Here is a 23,759-nt window from a genome sequence, read left to right on the forward strand (position 1 = left end):
AGCACACACACTTGCACATACATGTACATAAACAAGAACATAAATAACACTTTTCCTTTTAAAAGAAATACGCTTATAATATAAACATTTAAACTTAATGGAATTTATTTTATACCTTCTGAAAGATTGAATATCTTCATTATGCGGCCGTTATGATTAATCAATTTCTGATTATAAGATTGGTCGCCCTGTTTGGCCCGTGTATAGGTACCTTTTCTGAGGCCGCTATCACGTTCAAGCTCTCGCTTTTATAAACTATATAATTTTTAAAGTATGATTATCTAATTGATTAATATTATGATATGATTATAATGGTTTTTGTATCTTTTGTTAATAATGTATGTAACTAGTTTGTATAAATAATTCTTATTAGGCCTATGTTGAACAAAACAGAAATAACATCAAACAAACAAATAAACTGCACAATGGGGACATTTTGATCACCAACGTATGTATGGTTGAAAGTTGGAAGCTGAAAAAAGACGGCAAGATTGACATACATGATAGAGGGGTTTTCGTTTTATGGAGCATTTTTGTGGCGAAAGGTAGGAGTTCAAATTTGTATAGTAGGTTTAAGCTATTCTTATATGTTCCTGTCGGTGTTAAACATTTTTCATTACAAACAGTACAAACATATTTCCCATGTGTGTTTTCTTCAATCATTCCGCCGAGACAGCATTCCTTGAACATCTATTTATTAACCAAAGCAAACAAAGCTTGATCATTTTAAGATCTCAGACGAACGCTTCTCAAAACTCTTCTCATATTATCTTTAGTTTGCAGGCACAGATTCTAGTTTAACACTTAAACACAAATTATCAAGCCTTGTACAGAGCCTAGCTCTGCCAGTCCCTGGCTGTGCCATATGTAAAGTACAGAGGCAATGCAGTGCAACGTCAGCATAGTGTCACAGTGAATTAGTGAATTGAGCGGAAAAGTCAGAGAAACAAAATGGCGAAACTTTGAACTAAATCAGACCAGTGCTGTTATGATATTTTGAAAAAAGAGATCGTTACACATTATGTGGATCTCAAATTGGCAATTTTGTCAGCGGATAACAGATAACTCTTTCATTTGTCGTGTACAAAAATATCACTAATTTATGTTTCTTCTCTCAAGTGCCTTCACCCTGGGGGCACTTCTCAAATATGTGATGGAGATTATTGTACAGGTCCTATAAAAATGAAAGATCATCCCAAGTTATACATTTTTCGAAAATTTGCGTTTTAGTCATTTTGTGTGTTGGAACAAATGGTAAAGTTGTCCGCCAGCAAATCACAAAGACCAATCGGCCAAAATACCTACATTTGTCATCTTTATCTTTTCTTGAAGGTTTAATTATTTAAATCATTAATATTATAATACGATTACATGTCTTCTTTTTTTGGTGAAACCGTTTCTTACGGTTTGACCTAACGCCTGACTACTCTTTGATACGGTTTGGAATGGCGAATGGACACCCAGTTGCCATGAAGGCGTTGCTTTCGCATGCATATGGTTAGGCCTAGAAATGCCCAATTGGATGAGACGCATCCTGTGTATGCATATTTATGAGCATTATATATTCTCCGTTCCGGGAAGCGTGATTTTTTCCCACTTGAGCTCCGGAACCCAGTATGAACTCATGTGCATAACGCCAATCAGAGCTCATCTTGTCAATAACAAGCTTAATGCGTGCTAAAGATGTGAAATTCGAAACGGTGCAAAGCTTCACACACGTACACACAGCGCCTTGCCTGTATCAGCATGCATAGGCATAGACTTGCAAATGTTTCATTTCTGCTCTAGCATCTCTACCTTTAGCAAATTGATTACAGATCCACAAATATCAGCTTATCAAATTGCTGTGAAAAACTGTTACTAAGAACTAAGTTGAAATTACTCTAGCAATCAAGGATGGACCTTTCTCGTCATCGAAGCCACTATATATTTATAGGGACTCATTTCTAAAGATTTTATGGTTGAGAATTTATTATAGATCAAGACTATATACACCTCTAAAAGGCTCTAATAATATCAGCTTTATTTTTTACTTCTTTTTTTTTTGCAGGAATTCTTACCTGAGAACATCACAGCAGTTTCTTAAGGTGATATTATTAGAGCCTTTTAGAGTTGTAGATCTATAATAAATTTCTCAACCATAATTTTTTTAGAAATTAGTCCCTATATATGGTGGCTTCGATTACGATAGGCCTATCATTAATTGCTAGAATAATTTAAATTTTGATCTAGCGCTAAGTAATAATTTTACACGGCCTTTTAGAGGTGTATAGATCTATGATAAATTCTCAACCGTAAAATCTTTAGAAATGGTAGAGATGGTAGAGCAGAAATGAAACATTTGCAAGCAAAACAACTCGTATTGCATCACGTGCATAAAATATATCATACTAGATCGAATCTTTATATTCGATCCAACTTGGATCTTGTTACCTGACGTACATGATTATAATAATACAAGAAATAGCCCATTCAACTTTAACTTACCAGAAGGAGTAGGAAGTATTGGAAATTCGTTTTATTACAATGCCATAAAACATTGGAATTCCCTTCCCAATTGTGTACAGGAAATAGAAAACTACGCTCATTTTAAGAGGAAATTAAAGGAATACCTCATACTTGCCAGTCAAAGAAGAGAAGTGAATGACATGTTATATGATTGAAATTTGTATTGTTCTGCCGGTTCATACTTTTTCATTTTGTATATATTATGTTTTCGTACGTTATAGAACTTCTACAAATTCATCATTATTTTCCTCTTCTTCCTCCTCCTCTTTCTTCTTCTCCTTCTTCTTTTTCTTCTTGTACTTATTATCGTTTCTATCATCAGTTCAATGTTCTTATTATTATTATCTTTAATAAGTAATTCTTTTATTTTCTTATCTGTCTGTAAATATTACTATTTTAACTTATTAATTTATACATGTCTGTAAGGGATCCCACTGGAAATAAGCTCTCGAGCTTTCGTGGGTTATCCTGTTTAAGCTGACTTATTTCTGATCTGTTATTTTTGTATATTGTTGTATGTTGGAAACTTGTCGAATAAAAGTCAATCAATTAGACGGGAGTTACTGTTACCTTGTTAGGCGTTCAACAATAAGGGATAGAGCAACGTCGATCTGGCGCTGCTCAGTGGCTGCCGGGCTCACCATCAATTGGGCAAAAAGAATTTCCATTTTTGGTTTAACTTAATCAAATTTGGAGTGGACTTTAAAAGATTAGTAGTGTTATTATTATTATGCACGCACACCTTGCATGCTGATATAGGCAAGGCGCTGCGTGGACGTGTGTGAAGCCTCTGATTGGCTGTATGCAAATGAGTTCATACTGGGGTCGGAAGCTCAAGTGGGGAAAAAAATACGCTTCCGGGAAGCAAAAGGCGGCTTGTTGTGCATATTTTTGATTCCCGCGCTGTGTTGCGTAAAAACAAAATTCTCAGCTATTATCATTGGTTTGCGACAACGCAACAATCGACAGAGTCATGCATATTCATACGGTTGCAGTACGAGGCTGCATGCGTGCCAAACAATGTTGTCTACAAGGTAGTAGAAAATTCCTTTTGAGGTAGAAGCAACGCCGAATGCTTTCCCTCTCTTCCGTAAAATACATTGTTCACCATTATTAGATTATGAACATGAAAATAACATATCGAACATGTCAAAGAAATCAAACTGAACAAAATAAATAACCGTAATATGATGTTGTCATTATTTTATGTAATTTCACATTTTTCTCAATTTTCCCCTTTTTGAATGAAATAAAACAACAATAAATAGTCTCTAATATAACTTTACTGGTATTGTAGTTGTAAACTTGAATGTGTTGAAATCAGTATCAGTGTCTAGTGTTCCTCTATCTGCCAATATCTACTTATCATGTCTATAAATTATCTATTGATATATTTTAATGATTTTTCAAGAAAACAAAGAGTATCCAATATCGAGCGTGTGTTTCCTAGGCTGTAGATTTCATGCATCTTATCGAAGTGAAAATATATTCGAAAGATCACAAAAAATTGATGTTGGAAAAATTCTGATAATAAAATCATTCAACAAGAATGAAAATAAAGCTAGCTAGGAAAATAACTTATCATGCAATGAGGGATATACTCGATAATGTTCTTTCAAAATATCCAAAAGAATTTCATACTATTTTGTTTTCTAAAATCCATCTTTACATGCTAGACTTCCTCATCCAAAGGAACTTTGTTATCATTATTACTATTCATTTTTTTCCATTACTATATCTGAACAAATTTGCCTATGAATGAAAGCAACTCCCAATAATAAAATAATACTATATCTCAATTTTTTTTAATTATTCGTCGAATATTATTGTGCTGTTATAGTTTTAAACTGATCGTTAAGTGAAACATGTGGAAGAAGATTCTTGAACAAAACAAAATTGAGCAGTGCGGCGTCTTGTTACCTCTTCATAATGGTCGTATTAATTGTATTTTTAAATGGATGCGTTTTAAAGAATTCTTTCTGATGACATTTACATGGATTTATATCATGATTATTTATATGTTTTCATGTATACATTGGTAAGAGTATGCCATAGGCAAGAAACATCTAAAGAGTTTCGTCGCAAAATGCAATACATTGTATCTCCATTTTTGCGCTTAACTCGTTTTGTGATGAAACTCTTCATTTCTTCTTTTAGTTTTAATTTACAACATTATGTTTCAATAATACTTTCCCGATGCGCACGCGCTTGGAATTACAAGTCAAGTTGCTGAACATCATGAAATAATACCTACTTGAGGGTTAAACATCCTGGTAATTGATACTCTCTGATAGCTCCCAATTATCTTGATCTTTGCGATGCTGGTATAAACTAGATGGATGTTCGACTACACGCAGTTGATAATGATGCCTCCGCCATAGAGCGATTTTAGAAACCAAAACAGAAGCTACTTTAAAAATTCAAGTTTGATTGTAGTCCATTTGATACAGGTTCTAAGAATATCGTGATAAAAGTTATTTTTTATATTTAATTTCATTTATTTCCATTTCCATATCTAACATAATAAAAAAGAACATGGAATTGCATTGTACATAGTAAACAGTGTACAACGGGCATATAAAATAGGTTGGTCGTGGAGGGGACTGCTGAAAAGCTGGGCTTGCAGATTGCAGTCCCCTATATCTTATAATTGCAAAAATAGTATATCAATAATAAGGGAACACACAAATACATAAACACAATAGACATAACATAGAAGGAGTGAAAGGGACAGGGAAAGAAGGGAGACAAGGAACGAGAGAGGGCAGGACTCTTTCCTATAACACACACAACACAACACGGACCGACTGGAATACGGGTGGCCAGTACAAAATGAATAAAAATATTAAAAAAGTATTTTATTGAGTGAAATGTATTTAATGAGGGAGAGCTGACGCTTTATAATCACGCAGAAAAGATTTTTTTTTTAATTTGGATTTAAAAGAATTTAAACTGGGGACGTTCTTGATGCTTACATCGAGAACGATCCATGGCTTTGGGTCTGCGTAAGTGAATATGGATTTAGCAAGTACAGCTCTAGTTAATGGCAGATATAATTCGTCAGATTGGCGCGTGGGGTATTGTGTATAGTTTTATTTTGATGAATATTAAATTGAAGACTGAGGGTAGCGTATTATTTTTTATCTGGTACATAAACTGACCGAGGCTATAACGATATAAATCATTTATCTTCAACACATTATTTTTAACAAACAAAACATCAGTATGGGATCTCCAGGAAGTGTTACAAATAACACGCATAGCTTTTTTTTTTTTGTAGAAGTAGTATTCTATGAAGATAGGTATCGTGTGTATTACCTCAAACAATAATACCATAATTTAATAATAATAATAATACCAAAATTATTGTCGAGTAAAGCATTAGCAGGGAGGAGGTTGGCAGAAAAAACTTAACCTTATTTACAATCCCTATATTGCGAGAAATTGTTCAGCAAATGCTATCAATATGAAATTTCGATGAGAGTTTATCGTCTATTATCAGACCTAAAAATGTAATTGAAGTGACGGCTTCTATGTCAGTATTATCTAGTTTATCATTATGTGGTAAGTTACCTATAGAATTGCTGAAGAGCATACATTTGATTTTTTGTAAATTTAATAAGTTCTTAGCTCTTATCCATTGTAACAGTTTATCTAATTCATTATTTAGTGCATTGACCATAATATCAAGATCTGCATGTGAGAGGAGCACATTCGAATCATCTGCAATATAAGAGGAAGGAAAGGATATTAGAGGAATTTGGATATCATTTATATAGGTAATAATTAAAAGTGGGCCCAGTAGACTGCCCTGTGGAACACCACAATCTACATCTTGCATAGAAGAACATTGGTCGTTCATATTGCTCCGGTTGTCTCATTTTCTGATTAGTATTCATATTTCATGCTAAAAATATGAAATTTGATTTTTTTGATTATTTTTTTTTTCATCGCCAGGTGCTGATGACCAACTTGTTTCATGCTAATTTTAGATTTGCTGACACATTGAATAACACATTACTTTATTATAAGTATAACATTACTAAAGCATCAAATTTGTAGAAAAAATACGTTCCCCACAATTAAACACTGATGACCTGCTGTTGCAAATTTAGAAGGACCTTGAAAAAAAAAATCCCTTTTTGTTTTCAGCACTGAGACATTTCATTTTCAAATTGACACAAATGTCTATTATCAAGAAATAATCATATCTGATTCCAAATCAGTTTATTGTACAACTGCTGTGCTATGAAATATGACTTTCCCTAAATTTGTTTACTTGTATTGCAATTTGAGTCATACTTTAAAAAATCATTACTGCATACCTGTAACATATGAGGGGCTCATTTTAAGATTTCCTATAGGAAAATAATGTTTACTATGATGCAAAAAATAGATCGAATTCCTTAATACTCTTGTTTGAAGTAGGCATACTATGAAATATTAATTATTATTTCACATGACAATTTTGTCAAAAGATACTTTAAACTTGTTAAAACATTTATGACATTTGATAGTACAGGTGTAATCGAAGTATACATGTTTTTCCCAACTGGCAACTACAAATATGCTATCTGTGGAAAACAAAATTATTTCAAACACTTGAACGATGCATATTTATATCATAATCATGCAGAAATACGAAAAATGGAAATGTAACTGTATACAAAGAAGTTGTTTCTATTACAGAAGGCTGCCGCTCATTACATTTATAACTCGCTAACGCTTGTAAGCGTCCGTTATGTAAGGAAACAACAATGCATCTATCACAGTAATAGAAATCAAAATTTCAACAATACAAATAAGGGGTAGCACTGTTTCTAAAGCAAAGGCTGCCGCTCGTCACATAACTAACTCGCGAATGATTGTAAACGTCCGTTATGTAAGGAAACAACAATGAATCTATCACAGTTATAGAAATCAACATTTCAAAAATACAAATAAGGGGTTGGGATGTTTCCACATTACATGTAGGTTAAAGACAAGATTTATTTGCCCTTCGAAGTCCAAGGGAAAGACTGGAGGTTTCACAACTGCGACGTTGTATCTCCCTAAGTTTATATGGCGCCATCTCGTGGTAGAATCAATTTATAATTAAAAAAAGCAAGATGGAAACCACCGGATAAATAGATCTTTAATTCCAGAGGCGGTGCTCCGGGGGAGGAAGAGGGGGGGGGGCACAATACCCCTGCCTATTACTTTGTAAATGTGCCCCCTTTCCTTTGACAAGTTTCCTTTTCCCTCTGCAATAAGTGTCCATATTCTATTCTTATAAGTGCCCTTTTTAATCTCTAGTAAGTGCCCCTTTTCAGGTACGAGAGGTGGCCCTGTTCACCCCTGATTATTGCCTTATTCAAATCTCAGAGGTGCCTCTGTTACTTTGAAAAATGTCCCTTTTCATTCTCATAAATACCCATTTTCATCTCTGGTAAAAGACCGTTTTCAGGTACAAGAAGTTACTCCTTTTCACTTTAGATAAGTGCCCCCTTCACCTTCGATGATTGTCCCAATATAAATCTGAAAAATGCTCGTTTTTCTTTAAAAAGTGCCCCTTTCCCTCCTGATAAGTGCTCTTTTCATCTTTGATGAGTTTCCCTTTTCAACTCTAATAAATGCCCCTTTTGTTTTGACACGTGACCCTTTCCATTCTAATGAATGCTCTTTTCCCTTTATTATAAGAGCCGCTTCCCCCTTTTTCATAAAAGCCCCTTTTCACCTCTGATAAATGCCCCTATCGAAATCTGATCGATGCACATTTTCCTTCATTATAGGTGCCCCTTTTTCATTCTCATAAGTGCCCCTTTTCATATCTGGTCAGTGCCCCTATTTTGAGGTGCGATATGTACTCCTTTTTACCTTTGATAATTTCCCTTTTAACAATGATACGTGCCTCTTTTCCTTTCTAATAAGGGACCTATACCCTTTTCACAATTGCCCCTTTTCACCTCTGATAAATGCCCATATCAAACTCTGACAGGTGCCTTTTTCCGTCGACAAATGCCCATTTGCCTTTCTCATGGTGCCCTTTTTCATCTCTGGTCAGTGCCTCTTTTCGGGTGTAAGAAGTGCCACATTGTCACCTCTAAAAATTTCCCTTTCTATTTTGACACGTGCACCTTCTAATAATTGTCTCCATCCCTTTCGATACGTGTCTCCTTTTCCTTTCATCACTACACGTGCCCCTAATTTAAAGCAACCAAGAACAATTTCCACCAAATGTCGCTCGCTATGCTCGCTCGCATTTATAGATGATATGATTATGTTACTTATCAAAGGTTTTTTCAGTCGTCCGTTATGACAATTTGCTGATAACCCAATCAGGATTGGGGTTTTTCCTGTACATAAGATGTAGGTCGCTCCGCCGCCCTTGATTCAGTCAGTATTAGCTGCATGTATCTATTTTTTTTTAAATAGCCACTAGCGTAATGCAGTTACGGCAGCTATTTGTCAACTCATGCTTTGCATACACTACCGAGTGCTAGGGTTGTTGCTATTTTTAGATACATGCCTCAACTACTGATTAAATAATACCTACCGAAAAAAATACTGTCACCGATGCCATATTAGTCAAGTATCTCATCGATTTAATATTGAATAATCTCCACCCCGTATTTGATGCTGCAAGCGTACGAGTTTGTTGATAATGCCATCTTCGGCGGCTTGAAGGAAGTGTAGGGAATATTGTAGATATAAAATATAAAAATCGGCGAGTTTCTGGACTAATGCCAGGCGCGTACGCAGGGGGGGGGGGGGGGGGGGGGGGGGGGGGGGGGGGCTTTGGGGGGTCGAACCACCCCCCCCCCCCCTTTGGTATTTTTATGTGTGTATTTTTCCGGAAAACCCCCCTAAACCCCCCCCCCTCCCCTTTGGGTATTTTTTTTTTTTTTTTAATTATTAAAAAAAGACAAACAAAAATCATGCCCATGGTTGACCTAAAAAAGGTGACCTTACCCCCCCCCCCCCTCCCAACGAAGAAAAATGTCAATTTTAAAATTTCGAGACCAAAAAAAAAAGAAAAGTGTACACCCCCCCCCCCCCCCCCCCCCCCTCTTTTTAAGCGGCTGGCTGAGTCGTTGCGAAATTTTCGGCCCGATTTCAAAATGTTAAACCCCCCCCCCCCCCTCTTTAAAAAAATCCTGCGTACGCCACTGACTAATGCCATATTAATCCATTATCTGGGGCAATCATTAAAGGTACTATGTCCCATTTGCAGGCAAAAAAAATGAAAAAGTTAAATTCCAACTGCATTTGAAAGATAATACTAATTTAGAACTTCCCTAAATAGGGTGGGGCTTGAAAACATCTTCAAGTGGGAAAATTACGACAATTAGTTGTCAAATCGACTTTAGGGCTATAGAGCCAAAAAGTAATAGTCTTGATTTTCAGACAATTGTATCGAATGGTCATATGTTTTATGCTACACAAAGATTCAATCAGTTTAATCTTGGACATCACAAGAGGTGGGTTATTGATGTAGACAAATGCTCATGTACCCTTTACAACTCTTTTCATGTATGTTATTACCAAAGAAGAAAAAAGCCAGTCAGTCACTCAATAGTGTCTGACAGTGAAGTCTAGCAAGTAAACGGGTTTCCTTGCATAATTTGAATATGAGGACACTGCTAACGTTTAAATTTCACAGATAGGACATAGATGACCTATTCATAATTCCTGCAAAGTTCTACAGCATTTGAGGTTGGCTGCAAAAGGGACATAGTACCTTTAATAAGGGGTATCTCACGAACGCTTACAAACGTTACGATTTATGGGGTTTAAGATTTTAAAAACTTCAGCGACACCGTCTTACAACGGCTTGAAAAGGCCTACGACTGTTTTGCGACAATGAAAACTTTTTGCGAACCCTGGCGGAAACCTCAAATTCGGTACGTTTGCAAGCATTCGCCGCTTAGTGAGATACCTCCTGTACGCCTGCAAAGTTTTTTGTAATGTTTATCTGGCATGTTCAGATTTGCCAACCAAGTAATTTAATACTCGCAGGAATAAGCACAAACGTGCTTTCTTGCTAGCAGTCGCTCAACAAGACTAGGAATAGCTTATTATTCCTATTGAATTTTACCCCCCCCCCCCCCCAAAAAAGGAACAAATTCACTATTTTTAACAAACGCTTGCCAGATTGGTAAACGGTCATTTTTTTTAAAGGATGAATTTTCCTTCCTACTTTTCTTTCGTAAGTGCAATTTCCTATTTTACTAACTTATGTTATGGTCAAAAGATAATGGCTATTTACCTCTGCAGTGCTGGATCCAGGATTTTCAAAAGTGGTGGGGAGGGGACGAAGCAAACGTATACGGAAAGCGCACTGCGACTGCATAAGAGAGAGCCTTTTTTCCTTGGGGTGCAGGGACAGAGCCCCTGTCATGGACCTGATAGCTCTCGAGTTTTAGCACTTCAGAATTATCAGAACCTTCAAGAAGCCGTCTTGATCGATATAAACACCAAACTCCCTCTCTCTCTCTCTCTCTCTCTGTCCCTCTCTTAAGGATAATGTTATACATCAAATTGATGTCTTGGGATCCACTCCTACATGTATGTGTACGGAGGTGGTCCAGGGGCAGAGCCCTGCTGGGGGTCACAAGGAACGATGGGTATAATATACAGATCATTGCTCTCATAACAACAAATTACTTTCGCTTGAAGTTCTGATTGTCAAGATCTTATTTAAAGGAAGTCATTAGTCCTAAACGCATGAAATCAAGTCCGAAATAGGTGAATCATGCAGGGAACATCGCATTTAATTTGACCCATAGATTACTTGACAAATGCTCTCGTACACAGACGAAATAAATGTATCCGATCAACTTTATACATCCCTCTCTTTATACTCAGTCCTCATAAATAGCCTCACCTTTGTTGACCTTAATAGTAACCGTAAATAACAAGCAAGCAAACACAAGCAAATATTGTTAGATATGTCCTGTAATTTATTTACTCCAGTTATAAGACAATAAAATAAAGTCGGCTTTAGTCGAACAGTAGAAAGGAAAAATGTTGCAGTAAATGCGAAAAAGGAAAAGGAAGCACTACAAAACAAAGAAAGAGATGATGAAAGATATGTTAAGTGGCATCTTAAAATAATTTCTAAATAACATATATTTCATTTTAAGGAGTCTAATTTATCTGATCATATTTTTGTAGATTTCTACTTATCTTTAAAAACAAAACGACGGTGAGTTTTCACTCTTATCTACAGACGCTAAGGTAAATGTTTAGAATCCCAGAACAGTCGAAAACCAATTAAAAGTATCTCTTTTAATTATATTTGAAAGTACTCGATATAAATCTAGCACCGTATTGACATTGCACTCGCTTGCAAAGAGAAGGCTGAGTACTAGCTGGTACAGGGATTAGAATTTGACTTTTTCTCATTCTCTTTAATGCATTACTTTTCATTTAATTTGAATAATATCATGGCAAAAATGTCCTCTAAAATGAAGTGCTCTGCGAATGCCTTCAAATATGACAAAAATCAGGAGAAATAGCTGACAATATTGAACCAAACTTTCATGCCAAACGTGCGTGTCCCATATACACATTTATGTGAGCACTCAACGTGACTAAAATCGAGTCTCTTTTTCCATCATTTTGATGATTCCATAACCTCAACGTATGCAGTAATTCTGAAATACTTTGTAATCAACATTTCCCAATTGCCTCCAGAAACGTACTTTAAACATGTATTTTAAAGGGCTTTAAGTGCATATACAAACCCCAAAACTGCAGTTGGTTAATGCGGAGGTATCTTTGAAGGAGCCCTTATGTGGTGCAGTTTGTATACCAAAATAAATACAAAATGATATGTAAAATTCACCTACACTGTCATTTTTTTCTTGTGCAATTAAGCAAAGACGAACAAGACTGACTTGATGGAATATGGAGAATATCCCCCAAGTTTGTTAATCTACACTGCTAGCCCTACTAGTGTCCAAGGTTTTCAAAAAAATTGTCAGAGAATTCAAAATTGAAATAGAATAAATTCAAAGCTTCCAGATATATCAAGGAAGCTTTGAATTTAGGGTACAACCGAATAAGGATTTCTAGTTTGGGGCCACCTTACAAATGAAAGGCATGTCCCTTCCACACTGATTGTCGTTCCAAGACTGGAGGATATCATCTCCTGCGTTCCTACGCCACAAATGGACGCAGTCTTCGTTGTTACCGGCGTTGTCGGGCTGACCAGTCAACCATTTCTCGAAGTCTAGACCGGATCCATCAGTCCAAATGAAAGGTTCGGTTGAGCCTGATGTTGTTTGGTAGGCACCGATCCAAGCCCCATAGTATGGTGGCCGAGTCTGTCCAAGAAACAACAAAGAAATCAGTAAAACAAAATCAGCAAAATCAGATCAGAACAGAAGTGAATTCATCATTGTTTATTAACTGCATGCAATATGACTTTTTAGAAAGTGCTCATATCAGTGACGCAGTGATACCCATGGCACGAATACGTTACTTTACACAGTTAACTTTTTTGTGAACAAGTTGTTTAAAAGTTTAAACAACCTCGGATTAACGGGTGACCTGATCTGAGAGTTGTTTAAAATGTTAAGCATCTCGAGTTGTTTAAAGTTTAAATACTTAGTTGATCAACATTTTGAACAACTAATTGTTTAAAATCACAATTTAAACAACCGGTGTTGTTTAAAGACGGTTAAAGGAGCTGTTGTTCAGTGGGGGTTGTTTACACCAACTGGGTTGTTTAAAAAGGAGCTGTTGTTCAGTGGGGGTTGTTTACCACAAAAGGGTTGTATAATGGGTTATAATTTGGGTTTGATACTCTGAACAAGTGCACCTCTACTTCTGGGTCTATATATATAGGTATATGAAGACTAACAATATGGTAGGGTAATTCTACAATTTATGAATTAGCGCCAAAACAGTGCCCATTTTGCATGAGCGCGCATGCACGCACGTATAAACTGCATATATAGGGATGCATGCAATCTCTATGGCAAGGAATTTAGCACACGTTATAACCGAGTGCGCGATCAGTGCCGCACTGCATGACACGATGATTTTAAGTCTACCTATATTCTGACATTTGCGTACAGATACTGAAAATTTTAACTGTGAACTTACGCTATAAGTTAAAAACTTCAAATTGGTTAATAGAAAAGTGATTTCAATTAGGCCATTGAATCCCCAGTCACTTAGAAGTGCGTCGGTAACTTGAATTGGTCGGCCATGATGTGAAATAAAGCTTCAGCCAACGCGCACTTTATGACGTCATATGTAAACAACACTGTCTAAAAGCTCTCGTATAGTACATATAGCAGTCATTGGATTATAAACAGCGAATGTTTAACAAAATAACTTTCGTTTCGAGCAACATTGTTTTCAATTTGTTCAACTGTTGTTTAAGATAGTGTACAACTGTAAGTGAACATCACTTGCAGCGTTTTTACTGTGTAGCCGAGGAGAGGGAGGGTTGGGGGAGCAGGAGAGTCAGAGAAACAGCTTGGCGAAAGTTATAAATTAATTGGACCAATAAAACTTAAGTTATGATTATTTTTAAATGAGGTCGCTATATACACCTTTATGCGAATCTGAAATTGGTAATTTTGTCAGTGGATTGTGACGTAATGACCGATAACTCTCTCATTTGTCCTGCCCAAAACATCACTAATTTCTGTTGCCTTCGCCCTTGGGGCACTTCTCAAATATGTCATGGAGAGTGCATTTTGTACAGGTGCTATACAAAGGAAAAACCATCCCAACTCATACATTTTCTGAAAATTGACATTTTAACTTTTTTTTTTTTTTTTCTTCAAACAAACGGTAAAGTTGTCCGCCACTAAATCAAGAAGACGTAGCGGATTCAGCCGATTTGAAGAACGCATACCTATAGTGAGTGTTGCTTTCAAAAAATTATAATTTTCATAATTTCTGTCCGATTGTCTATGCTTTTCTGATTTTCCTGCTTTCTTGTATAGTAGTTTGCTATTAAGGCGGGATTTCCCTTTAATTAACAGTCTAAGCTAGTAACACATATTTACCGACGGTGTGATGCCTGCAGAAGAGCGGAAAAGGTCGTAAGCGAAGGCGTTCTCTTGTTCCGTGTGGATGGAAACCAGATCAGCCCGTCCGTTGGAGGAGTAGTGATCCCTGCAGCGATCCCGAGCCGCTTCCCAAGTGACCCGCTCGCCGAAGTAACGGTAGCAGTTCCCGTTAAATGAAAGCCAGAACTGAGGGCATGGACGATACACATTTCCATCTAAGCCGTGAACTACCACGGCTAGAACAGCAATGGATGCGAGCAGAAGCTTCATGTTGATTACTGGAGAGTCGATGGAGAAGAGTGAGAAACAATTCCAAATTAACGGCTTTAATTTACACCCCCCCCCCCCTCCCAAAAAAAAAAGGTGGGGGGAACAAAGGTGTGTTTATTGGTACCACCTCCTCGCCAGGATTTTTGGCCCAGACCTCTAAGCACCTAGAAATGTACATACTAGCCAACCCTTTAGTGTTTGCAGACTCATACTGAAAAGGAGAAAGGGTGCCGTTTTACTTCAGAATCAATAAATATCTTAATTAACAAAGGAAACTTTTTTTTTGGGGGGGGGGGGGACTTCTTCCTCGTCCCCGGTAAGAAAATTCTTTGTTCACTGCTGAATATTCTACACAAGTTAAGATTCTTTGCAAGAGAAAGAATTGCCACGATAGTGTAAACCCAGGTCATGGCCATTATGTTAACGGATATAAATTGCTCTTCCCCCAGAATAAAAAGGGGAAACAAATCTCCAAGTTTGTATTCATACTGGTTGTATTAATGCCCCCCCCCCAACAAAAATAAAAAGTTTAATCGTACGAATAGAATCAACCGACCCAATCAAAACATGTACGCGTTTTTGTAACATGCTGACTAGGACTTCGCTTTTTGTTGCTTAATTATGCGCTAGCTATCATGTTATTTGTTACAGTACGTTTTCAAGAACTTTAATAGATCTTACTCCCTTTCCCTTCATATTCTTTTTAATTCTTCTTCTATTTTTCTTTTTGTTCTTATATATTTATATTATATTGGCATAAGGCGTATCCAACCCATGAATTATGATTTTAAGAAGTACGCCGTCTTCCCTACATAAAAACTGTTTATATTTTAAATTGCCCATGCCAAACTATAAGTATGAACGTATAACTATTTTTGATATGGAGAAAGGAAAGGAAGTAAATAAATTTTCTTTGAATTAAATTGAATAATTTAAGAAACCTATCACTAATAAATTAGTCAATACTCACGCTTAATTTGCCTTTGTGGACTCGATTTCGGCTTCTGAAGGAACTGATGAATGTTGGTGATTATCGATGTGATGCACTTCTCCATATCCCAGCCTTATATAAGGACGAACGCAAGAGATCCCTCAAGATTTAAACAGATACCAGCAAGCTTTTAATCTAAAGTCAATTCAAGAGGCTAACCATGACCCCTTATATCCATGAACTATAAGAACAACAGAGAGTTTAAACAGATACCAGCAAGCTTTTAATCTAAAGTCAATTCAAGAGGCTAACCATGACCCCTTATATCCATGAACTATAAGAACAACAGAGAGTTTCTGATTTATATAAGGACAAACGCAAGAGATCCCTCAAGATTTAAACAGATACCAGCAAACTTTTAATCTAAAGTCAAGTCAAGAGGCTAACCATGACCCCTTATATCCATGAACTATAAGAACAACAGAGAGTTTCTGATTTATATAAAGACAAACGCAAGAGATCCCTCAAGATTTAAACAGATACCAGCAAACTTTTAATCTAAAGTCAAGTCAAGAGGCTAACCATGACCCCTTATATCCATGAACTATAAGAACAACAGAGAGTTTCTGATTGTCAAGGACTTATTTTGTTGAAAGTGTAAATGGTATTGCACGAAAGAATATATAGATATGAGGTGGGGGTTTCTTTTTTTATTTCTTTTTTTTAATTTCTTTTTACACCTGATATGCAGTTTCCCATAAATCCTGGTTTCGTTCCTTTTTAAAGGCATGGTATTTTACCGACACCCCACTGCTTTTTCTTTTCTTCAATTGCCACATCTTTCGGAGAAGGCGAACATAGAGCGAGCGATTTATATATCCGTGCGGTTACCATATGTTATGAATACACCCCAGGAAGTGGAGATGGTGCATACTGTGCGTGAATGTAACAGATGACCAGGGTAATAATGATATATTTAAAAGAGCTGAGAGACGATTTTCCGTATTAAGCGCGATTTAAAGCCTAATTTATTGTTATTATTATTGCATTATGAATTATGTTTCCAATATATCCTGTTTGTTTGTTTTTGTATCTTTTTTTTTCCTTTTTCGGTAAGTCAATCTAGACAGTATTATATTCGAGATCTACTCAGCGTTGCCAACGCGTCTAGGTATAGTCATCAATACATCTCTTGAGAATTGAAAAGATACCAGTAAAAGACGTGGTGTGTTCATGAACTAAAATTTACTACGAAATATTAGTTCAAGGCTGCCATGAAGGGTGAATTATCATCAGCCTACAAGTCACGAAATGAAGAAGTACTCCAAAACAAGCACTAGCACACACACTTGCACGTACACATACACAAACAAAAGCATAAATGATACGTTTCCCACAAGACACATGCTTGCATAATATATACCTTTACACTTAACGCATTTCATTTGTATGCCTTGACAAAAAAGAACATTTCCTTCATTATGTGGCTGTTGTAATAAGGAATAGTTGAGTTATGTTTTCAGACCGCAAAATGCCTTCAAAGTACATGGTTCTTGCTTTCATCCTTATCTTTGACATTTAGTGCCCTTTTAGTAGAAATAGCACACCCAAAATAAGTACAACAAACACATGTTATTTGCTGATTGCAAATGATCAAGCTTTATGAAAGCTTTAAAAAAAAAAACAGAATTGAAATCGGTCAATGCGTTGTGATTTTATACCATTTTTGTGATATCGCAAAATTACTGAAAAACCTGGCAGATATTGTCAAATTGGCAAAATTTGCAAAATTCGACAAAGTTGACAACCTAATTTATCACTTTCTCGGACACAAATAATAAATTAAGTTATCAGACACTAAAATATCATCTTTGTGGTAAAAGATACAAAAAAGAATATTCATATATCTATTACCGTTTTGAAAACAGAGGCCAACAAAATAAGTCATTTTTGCCATTTTTGCGAATCTGCAGATATGAAAAAGTTGTGTAAATAACCAAGTCCGCCTAATTAATATGCGCATATTTAATCAAATCAAAACCGAACATGATACATCAGTGAAACCTATGTATATCAGACAGGTATGGAAATATATTTTATTTGAAATTTAAAAAAAAAATCATGAATATTCATAAAATATGCAAATTAGGTCATTTCAGCTAATTATATATTCGCGCACTCATTATGTTCATTTCTGGGGCATTTTTAAAATCATATATTTATAGATCATATTTAATTTCCAAATTGGCCCAATGCAGTGGCGTGCAGCGGTGGCGATGGAAATTACTTGGATCACTGTCATAGCTATTTCCTCATGTGTTTCACAAAATATTCAGAAAAGCTAATCAAATGATAAGAATTTGCAGACTTTCAGCTACATCACAGTATTTTTGTATTTTTAAAATATGTCAGATTTGAGGATTTATGACGAGTTTCCGAGGAACTATTCAACAGGCCATAACATTCCACAGGGACTGAATTTTAGAGTAACAAAACGTTTGGCGACCTTAGCACAGTTGTGGCTACCTTGAGTGTAAACAATAAATTGATTCAATGAGTGAAACACATGAGGATATTGCATTTTTTGTAGGGGAATTTTATACATTGAGGTGCATTTTCACCACGCAGAATAACAGTGCAAGTCAATGGGCGATCAGTGGGCCATGTCACACATGGCTGAAAAGACAATATTCTAATTAAATAATTAAACATATTTCCCACATGCCTATAACAATACAACTACAGAGAATTGTAGTTAAAGGTATGCTTGAAATATATGTGAAATAAAAAATCAAAAATATTGTTTCGTTTTTTTTTTAATGATTTAAAAAAAAATTCTATTTCTACCAACTGACTGCTGTTGTGTGTGTGTGTGCGTGGGGCAGACTGTGTGCACAGGCAGTGTGATCACCCTACTTTTAGGACCTACAGTGTTGGCTTCGCGCGGGAGTCGGGGGGGGGGAAACTGAATTTAGACAAGGATTAAGAGTCGAGAACGGTACAACGAATCGTCTTCTTTCTCTAATGATTAAATGAAACGTAAAAGCTTGGGGGAAACTGAATTAAGACGAAGATTAAGAGTCGATAACGACACAACAAATCGTCTTCTTTCTCTAATAATTTAATGAAACGTCTAAGCTTCCGCGCTTCGCGCGGTAAGTGGGGGGAGGGGGATGGAGAGGGGGGAACTGAATTTAGACAAGGATTAAGAGACGAGAACGGTACGACGAATCGTCTTCTTTCTCTAATGATTTAATGAAACGTAAAAGCTTTCGCGCTTCTCGCGGGATGGGGGGAAACATAATTCAGACGACGATTATTTTTGGGAATGGTACAACGAATCGTCTTCTTTCTCTAATAATTTATTGAAATGTCAAAGCTTCCTCGCTTCGCGGAGGAGGGAGGGGGAAAACCCCTCCCTGCACCCACCCACCCCTAATTACGTCACTGCTGGCCACCATTACGTAACAATATTTGACTCGCATTATTTCAAATTTGGGCCTCTCCCCTAAGAAATCCTGGATCCGCGCCTGAATGAAGGGTGAATTATCATCAGCCTACAAGTCATGATGAATAAGTACTCCGAAACAAGCACTTGCATTCGCACTTGCACGTACACATACATAAACAAAAACTTAAATTACACGTTTCCCAAAAGACATACGCTTGCATAATATATACCTTTACACTTAATGCATAACATTTGTATGCCTTGAACAAAAAGAGCATTTCCTTCATTATGCGGCTGTTGTAATTAATTTCTATCTGATTTTATATTTTTGTATTTTCGCCCATAATGGTTTCTTTCCTGAGGCCACCAGCACGGTCAAGTTCTAGCTTACATTGTGGTCTCCTGCTATTTTTCAATTTTTGAAATGATTTGTCATCTATGTGGGTTTTAAGTATAATTATTCAATTGATTCATATTATGATATGCATTTGTATGTAATTTGAATGTTTGTAATAATATAATTACCTAGTTTGTATATAATTCTTATTTCGTAGAGGGCATTTCGTTTTAGGGAGCATTTTTGTGACGAAAGGTAGGAGTTCAAATTTGTTTAGTGCGGTTAAAATTTTCGTATATTTTCCTATCGATGTTTAACATGTAGTATTATCCATTACAAACAGTATGCATTTTCCCATACCTGTTCTAATTTGACACTTTACCTCAAGCCCTACACCTTGTGCAGAGCCTAACTCCGCCAGTCCCTGGCTGTGTCATTATGTTAAAGCACAGAGGCAGTACAGTGAAACGTCAGCATAGTCTTACATTGCAGACACACTTACGCACAGTGACTGACAAAATTGTACGTATTTTAGGTTCAATGAAATAATCATTTATTACAGCTCCCAAAGCTCTACATTATTTTGTGTACGCCAGTTTTGTTATAGCAGTGTAATTTTAAGCAATAATATTTCGAATTTAGATTTCTATTCATTTTATTAGACCTTGACTGTTACAGTAGTGAACGTAGTTATTTTGTTCGCCTACGTCATGAAATACGCATTAGGTTAAAAGACAATATTTATTTGCCCTTCGAAATCTCCCTTGATTGGATAGCGCCATCTTGTGGTAAAATCAATTTGTGATGAAAAAAGCAAGATATAGATAGTAAAAATAGACAAAAACCACCAACTTATTTGGAGATTAAGAAAAGATTATTAGAAAATAGAAAGGAGAAGAAACTAGCTGGGGACCGAGGTACACTCACATATCATTTTTTTAAGTGGGACAATTTAGAATAGCTCCGTGCAGAATAAATAAAATAAGGAAGGCGAATAGAAGCAATGAAATGGACATTGCTGATATAATGGTCGAGATTCCCACAAAATGTAGGCATGTGTGTTTGTGTGGGTGTCTGTGCACGTGTGTGTATGTGTGTATGTAAGTATTTTTTTTTTCTCTCGTAAATGTCTTTTTATGTTCATGCCTTCTTCATGCATGCATGTTTCATGCTTTATTTGATGTAAATTGCAAAAGTTCATTTGTATTATTTAGATGTGAATGTAAAATCATATTCTGTATAATAATATTAACATGCAGATTATTTTATGTAATGATTTTGTTATTGTTTGTGAAAAACAATGGAGAAAATGAAATATCATTGGAGAGAGAGAGAAAAAAAATTGTCAAATGTGGTCTAGCGCCATCTTTTATTTAAAACATTATAGGAATATCTTAAACACTCATTGCCATTGGTCTTCTCTGTTACAATATTTCAAAATTGCAAACCGATGCAACTTTTAAGTTCTCAAAAGTTTAGTTTAGTTATTGCGTAGTATATTGTATGTAATGTTTATATCGTGTATACATGAATTACATAGGTATATAATAGTTTGTTTTTGTTTTTTGTTTTTTTTAATATTTTTTGTAATGCCTTTTTATGTTCATGCCTTCTTTATGCATGCATGTTTCATGTTTTATTTGATGTAAATAGTAAAAGTTCTTTTGTATTATTTAGCTGTGAATGTTAAATCATATTCTATATAATAATATTAACATGCAGATTATTTTATGTATTGATTTTGTTATTGTTTGTTATCATAATTTTTGTTATTGTTTGTGAAAAGCAATGGAGAAAATAAAATATCATTGAAAAAAAAAAAAAAGATGGAAACCACTGAATACAAAGATCATTCAGTCAGTATTAGCTGCATGTTTTTTTCTTTAAATAGCAACCAAGCGTAATGTAGGCGCCCAATGCTTTGCATACAGTACCGTGTCCGCCCCGTAGGGCTAGGGTTAGAGTTGTCTCAAATTTGAGAAACAAGCCTCATTCGATCTACTACTGATTAGATAATGCCTACCGATAGAAATACCGTCACTGATGCCATATTAGCGAATTTTTGCTCAGCGACGGAAAAACCTTCTTCGACGCAGAGCACTACTCAGGGTTACGGCCGGTGCACACAGACCGCCCTCGTTACAATACGCGGTTTCGCTTTTCGGTGAACGCGTACGTATAGTACGGAGGAATAAGCCAGTTCACAAATACAATCTGCGCATGGGCAGATGAAGGTCATTTGTACCAAAATGGTAAAATCCACAGAGATGAATACTGGATATGCGCTCATGAAAGGTATGTAACATTATTCATTTATGCACCGACGGTACATTCTATGATACGCAGGTAGAAGTATTCTTTTCAAGAGGTCAAACAAAAGGTATTCATGAAGCACATCTAGGACTTTGGCAGTTACTATTCTAAGATGCTCAAAGTGGAACTTCTCCATGTGTAAAAGATCTGTGGATATTTGGGGTCATTTGTACTATGTGCTATCTGTAAACTCCCTTATTACAATGCAATACCAATAGGCAATTTTCGTAATGTAACCCAATTTAATGCATACTTCTTTGTGAGGTGCCTCGATACAGACCATTTCATTCACCTGATAAGAATAATAGCATTTCAATAGACAGAATCCAAACTGCATACATTAGTTAAGCTACTTTAGTAACAGCGGGGTGACCGCTAATCGAGTACTGAAATCCAGAACGGTTTTTGGCAAAATCTACGGGCGTTCTCATTGACGTCCCAAGTGAATAAACAGCCAATCAGTGAGCCTGTACCAAAGATTTTTGGCTTTCTAACGAAGGATGACGTATTTCAATGCGCAGGGGCGGATCTAGCTTTTTGTTACGGGGGGGGTGAAATTTGAAAAATAACGCCGACCAATATTTCGCTCAGTGGGGGGGGGGGGTAGGGGGTTGAGGGGCAGTGAGCACTAAATATGTTTTTCTTTCATTTAAAACAAGTGCCAGCCAATATTCCGGGAGGGGGGGGGGGTAAAAAGCACCAACAAAAGAAGTTTTGTTTGGGGGGGGAGGGGGCCAGCCCAAGGGGATTTTAAAAAAACCTAACCCCCCCCCCCCCCCCCCCCCCCCCTGAGGCGAATGGCTCTTAGTCGTTTTGTGGCTTGATCGAGACAAGTTGCGCTAGTCTTGTAGTCCCGTCTGTACTGTATTGTGTGGCAGGGATTAGGCCATTTTCGTAATGTTATCAAATTTAATACATAAGTCTTTGTGAAGTTCCCCAATACAAATTATTTCATTCAACTGTCTAGTATTCGCAATAGTCAGAATGCAAACTGCATGTATTAAGTGTGGCAACAACTAATGTATGCAGATTGGATTCTGTCTATTTAAATGCTATTATTCTTATCAGGTGAATTAAATAATTTGTATCAAGGCACTTGATTCACTTCGGGGCGTCATTGAGAACTTTACCTAGACCAGGCCACATTTCTTATCATTTTGATGACTCCAGAACCTAACAGTACACACCGATACCTATATGCTTGATAATCAACTTTTTCTGATGTTTCTTTGACAATGCATTCGCATGACCAGAACTCAACTTTATCTGTAACAATTTGTAAAGATAAGCAAATAAGATTGTGTATGTAGTTAATCATTCTTTATTAAATAGGTCTTGTTACAGATTTCACTGAACGTGGTGTACTATAATGCTTTTCCATCAGTTGCTAGAAAGAATGTTCTTCTTTTAACACTTTGATGCCATGTTCGGGACAAAAACATAAGAATCTGACTCAAACTTTAAACCTTTTCATGAATGACATACTATGCAAACACCTTCAGGAAATCAACTCATGCGCAATTGCATTACCCTGTCATGTCACACAGAAATCATACTCTAATTACATAATACATCAGTGTAATGTTCTTATTGTTAATGTCATGAAGTGACTAAGAGCCACAATTGGGCCATTAACAAATATATACATGTTTAGCGTCCCCGCCTGCTTCCCTTTGGGGGGCCGCCTCCTCTTGTTTTCCTTTTTTTTTTTTTAGAAAAAAAAACATGAAAAACACTGTTTAAATGATCTATTTTTTTTTTTTTTTTTTTTTAAATGATTAAAAAAAAAATGCCGGCGGCCATCTTGAAAAATAGCCCGATTGTCAGGGAAAATGTAAAGAGCGGCCATCGTGAGCGGCCATTTTGAAAGGGAAAAAAAGGGGCCTCCTCCTAGATCCTGCCAATGTTTTTAAAAAAAGCAGGATGCTAAACATG

General features: G+C 36.3%; 1 protein-coding gene across 1 annotated transcript; it reads right to left on the reverse strand.

Moving 5' to 3' along the window:
* Positions 1–11,427: 11,427 nt before the first annotated feature.
* LOC585907 (alpha-N-acetylgalactosamine-specific lectin) lies at positions 11,428–15,918 on the reverse strand. Its single transcript, XM_785712.5, has 3 exons — positions 15,763–15,918; positions 14,520–14,800; positions 11,428–12,818 (listed from the first exon to the last, which is right to left on the reverse strand). Exons 1-3 carry the CDS (start codon positions 15,845–15,847, stop codon positions 12,564–12,566), a joined length of 621 nt encoding a protein of 206 aa, XP_790805.4. The 5' UTR covers positions 15,848–15,918; the 3' UTR covers positions 11,428–12,563.
* Between the last annotated feature and the right edge of the window lie 7,841 nt (positions 15,919–23,759).

This window comes from Strongylocentrotus purpuratus, unplaced genomic scaffold (assembly GCF_000002235.5).
Source record: "Strongylocentrotus purpuratus isolate Spur 01 unplaced genomic scaffold, Spur_5.0 spur5_scaffold_13, whole genome shotgun sequence".
Classification (NCBI taxonomy): domain Eukaryota; kingdom Metazoa; phylum Echinodermata; class Echinoidea; order Camarodonta; family Strongylocentrotidae; genus Strongylocentrotus; species Strongylocentrotus purpuratus.

Bases quoted from the DNA above. Each gene is read 5' to 3' on its own strand.
- LOC585907 (XM_785712.5), bottom strand. From the start codon at position 15,847: ATGGAGAAGTGCATCACATCGATAATCACCAACATTCATCAGTTCCTT. The intron at 14,801-15,762 runs GTGAGTATTGAC...TCGACTCTCCAG, and splicing joins TCCACAAAGGCAAATTAAGC to TAATCAACATGAAGCTTCTG. The intron at 12,819-14,519 runs GTAAATATGTGT...TTTCTTGGACAG, and splicing joins CTGCAGGCATCACACCGTCG to ACTCGGCCACCATACTATGG.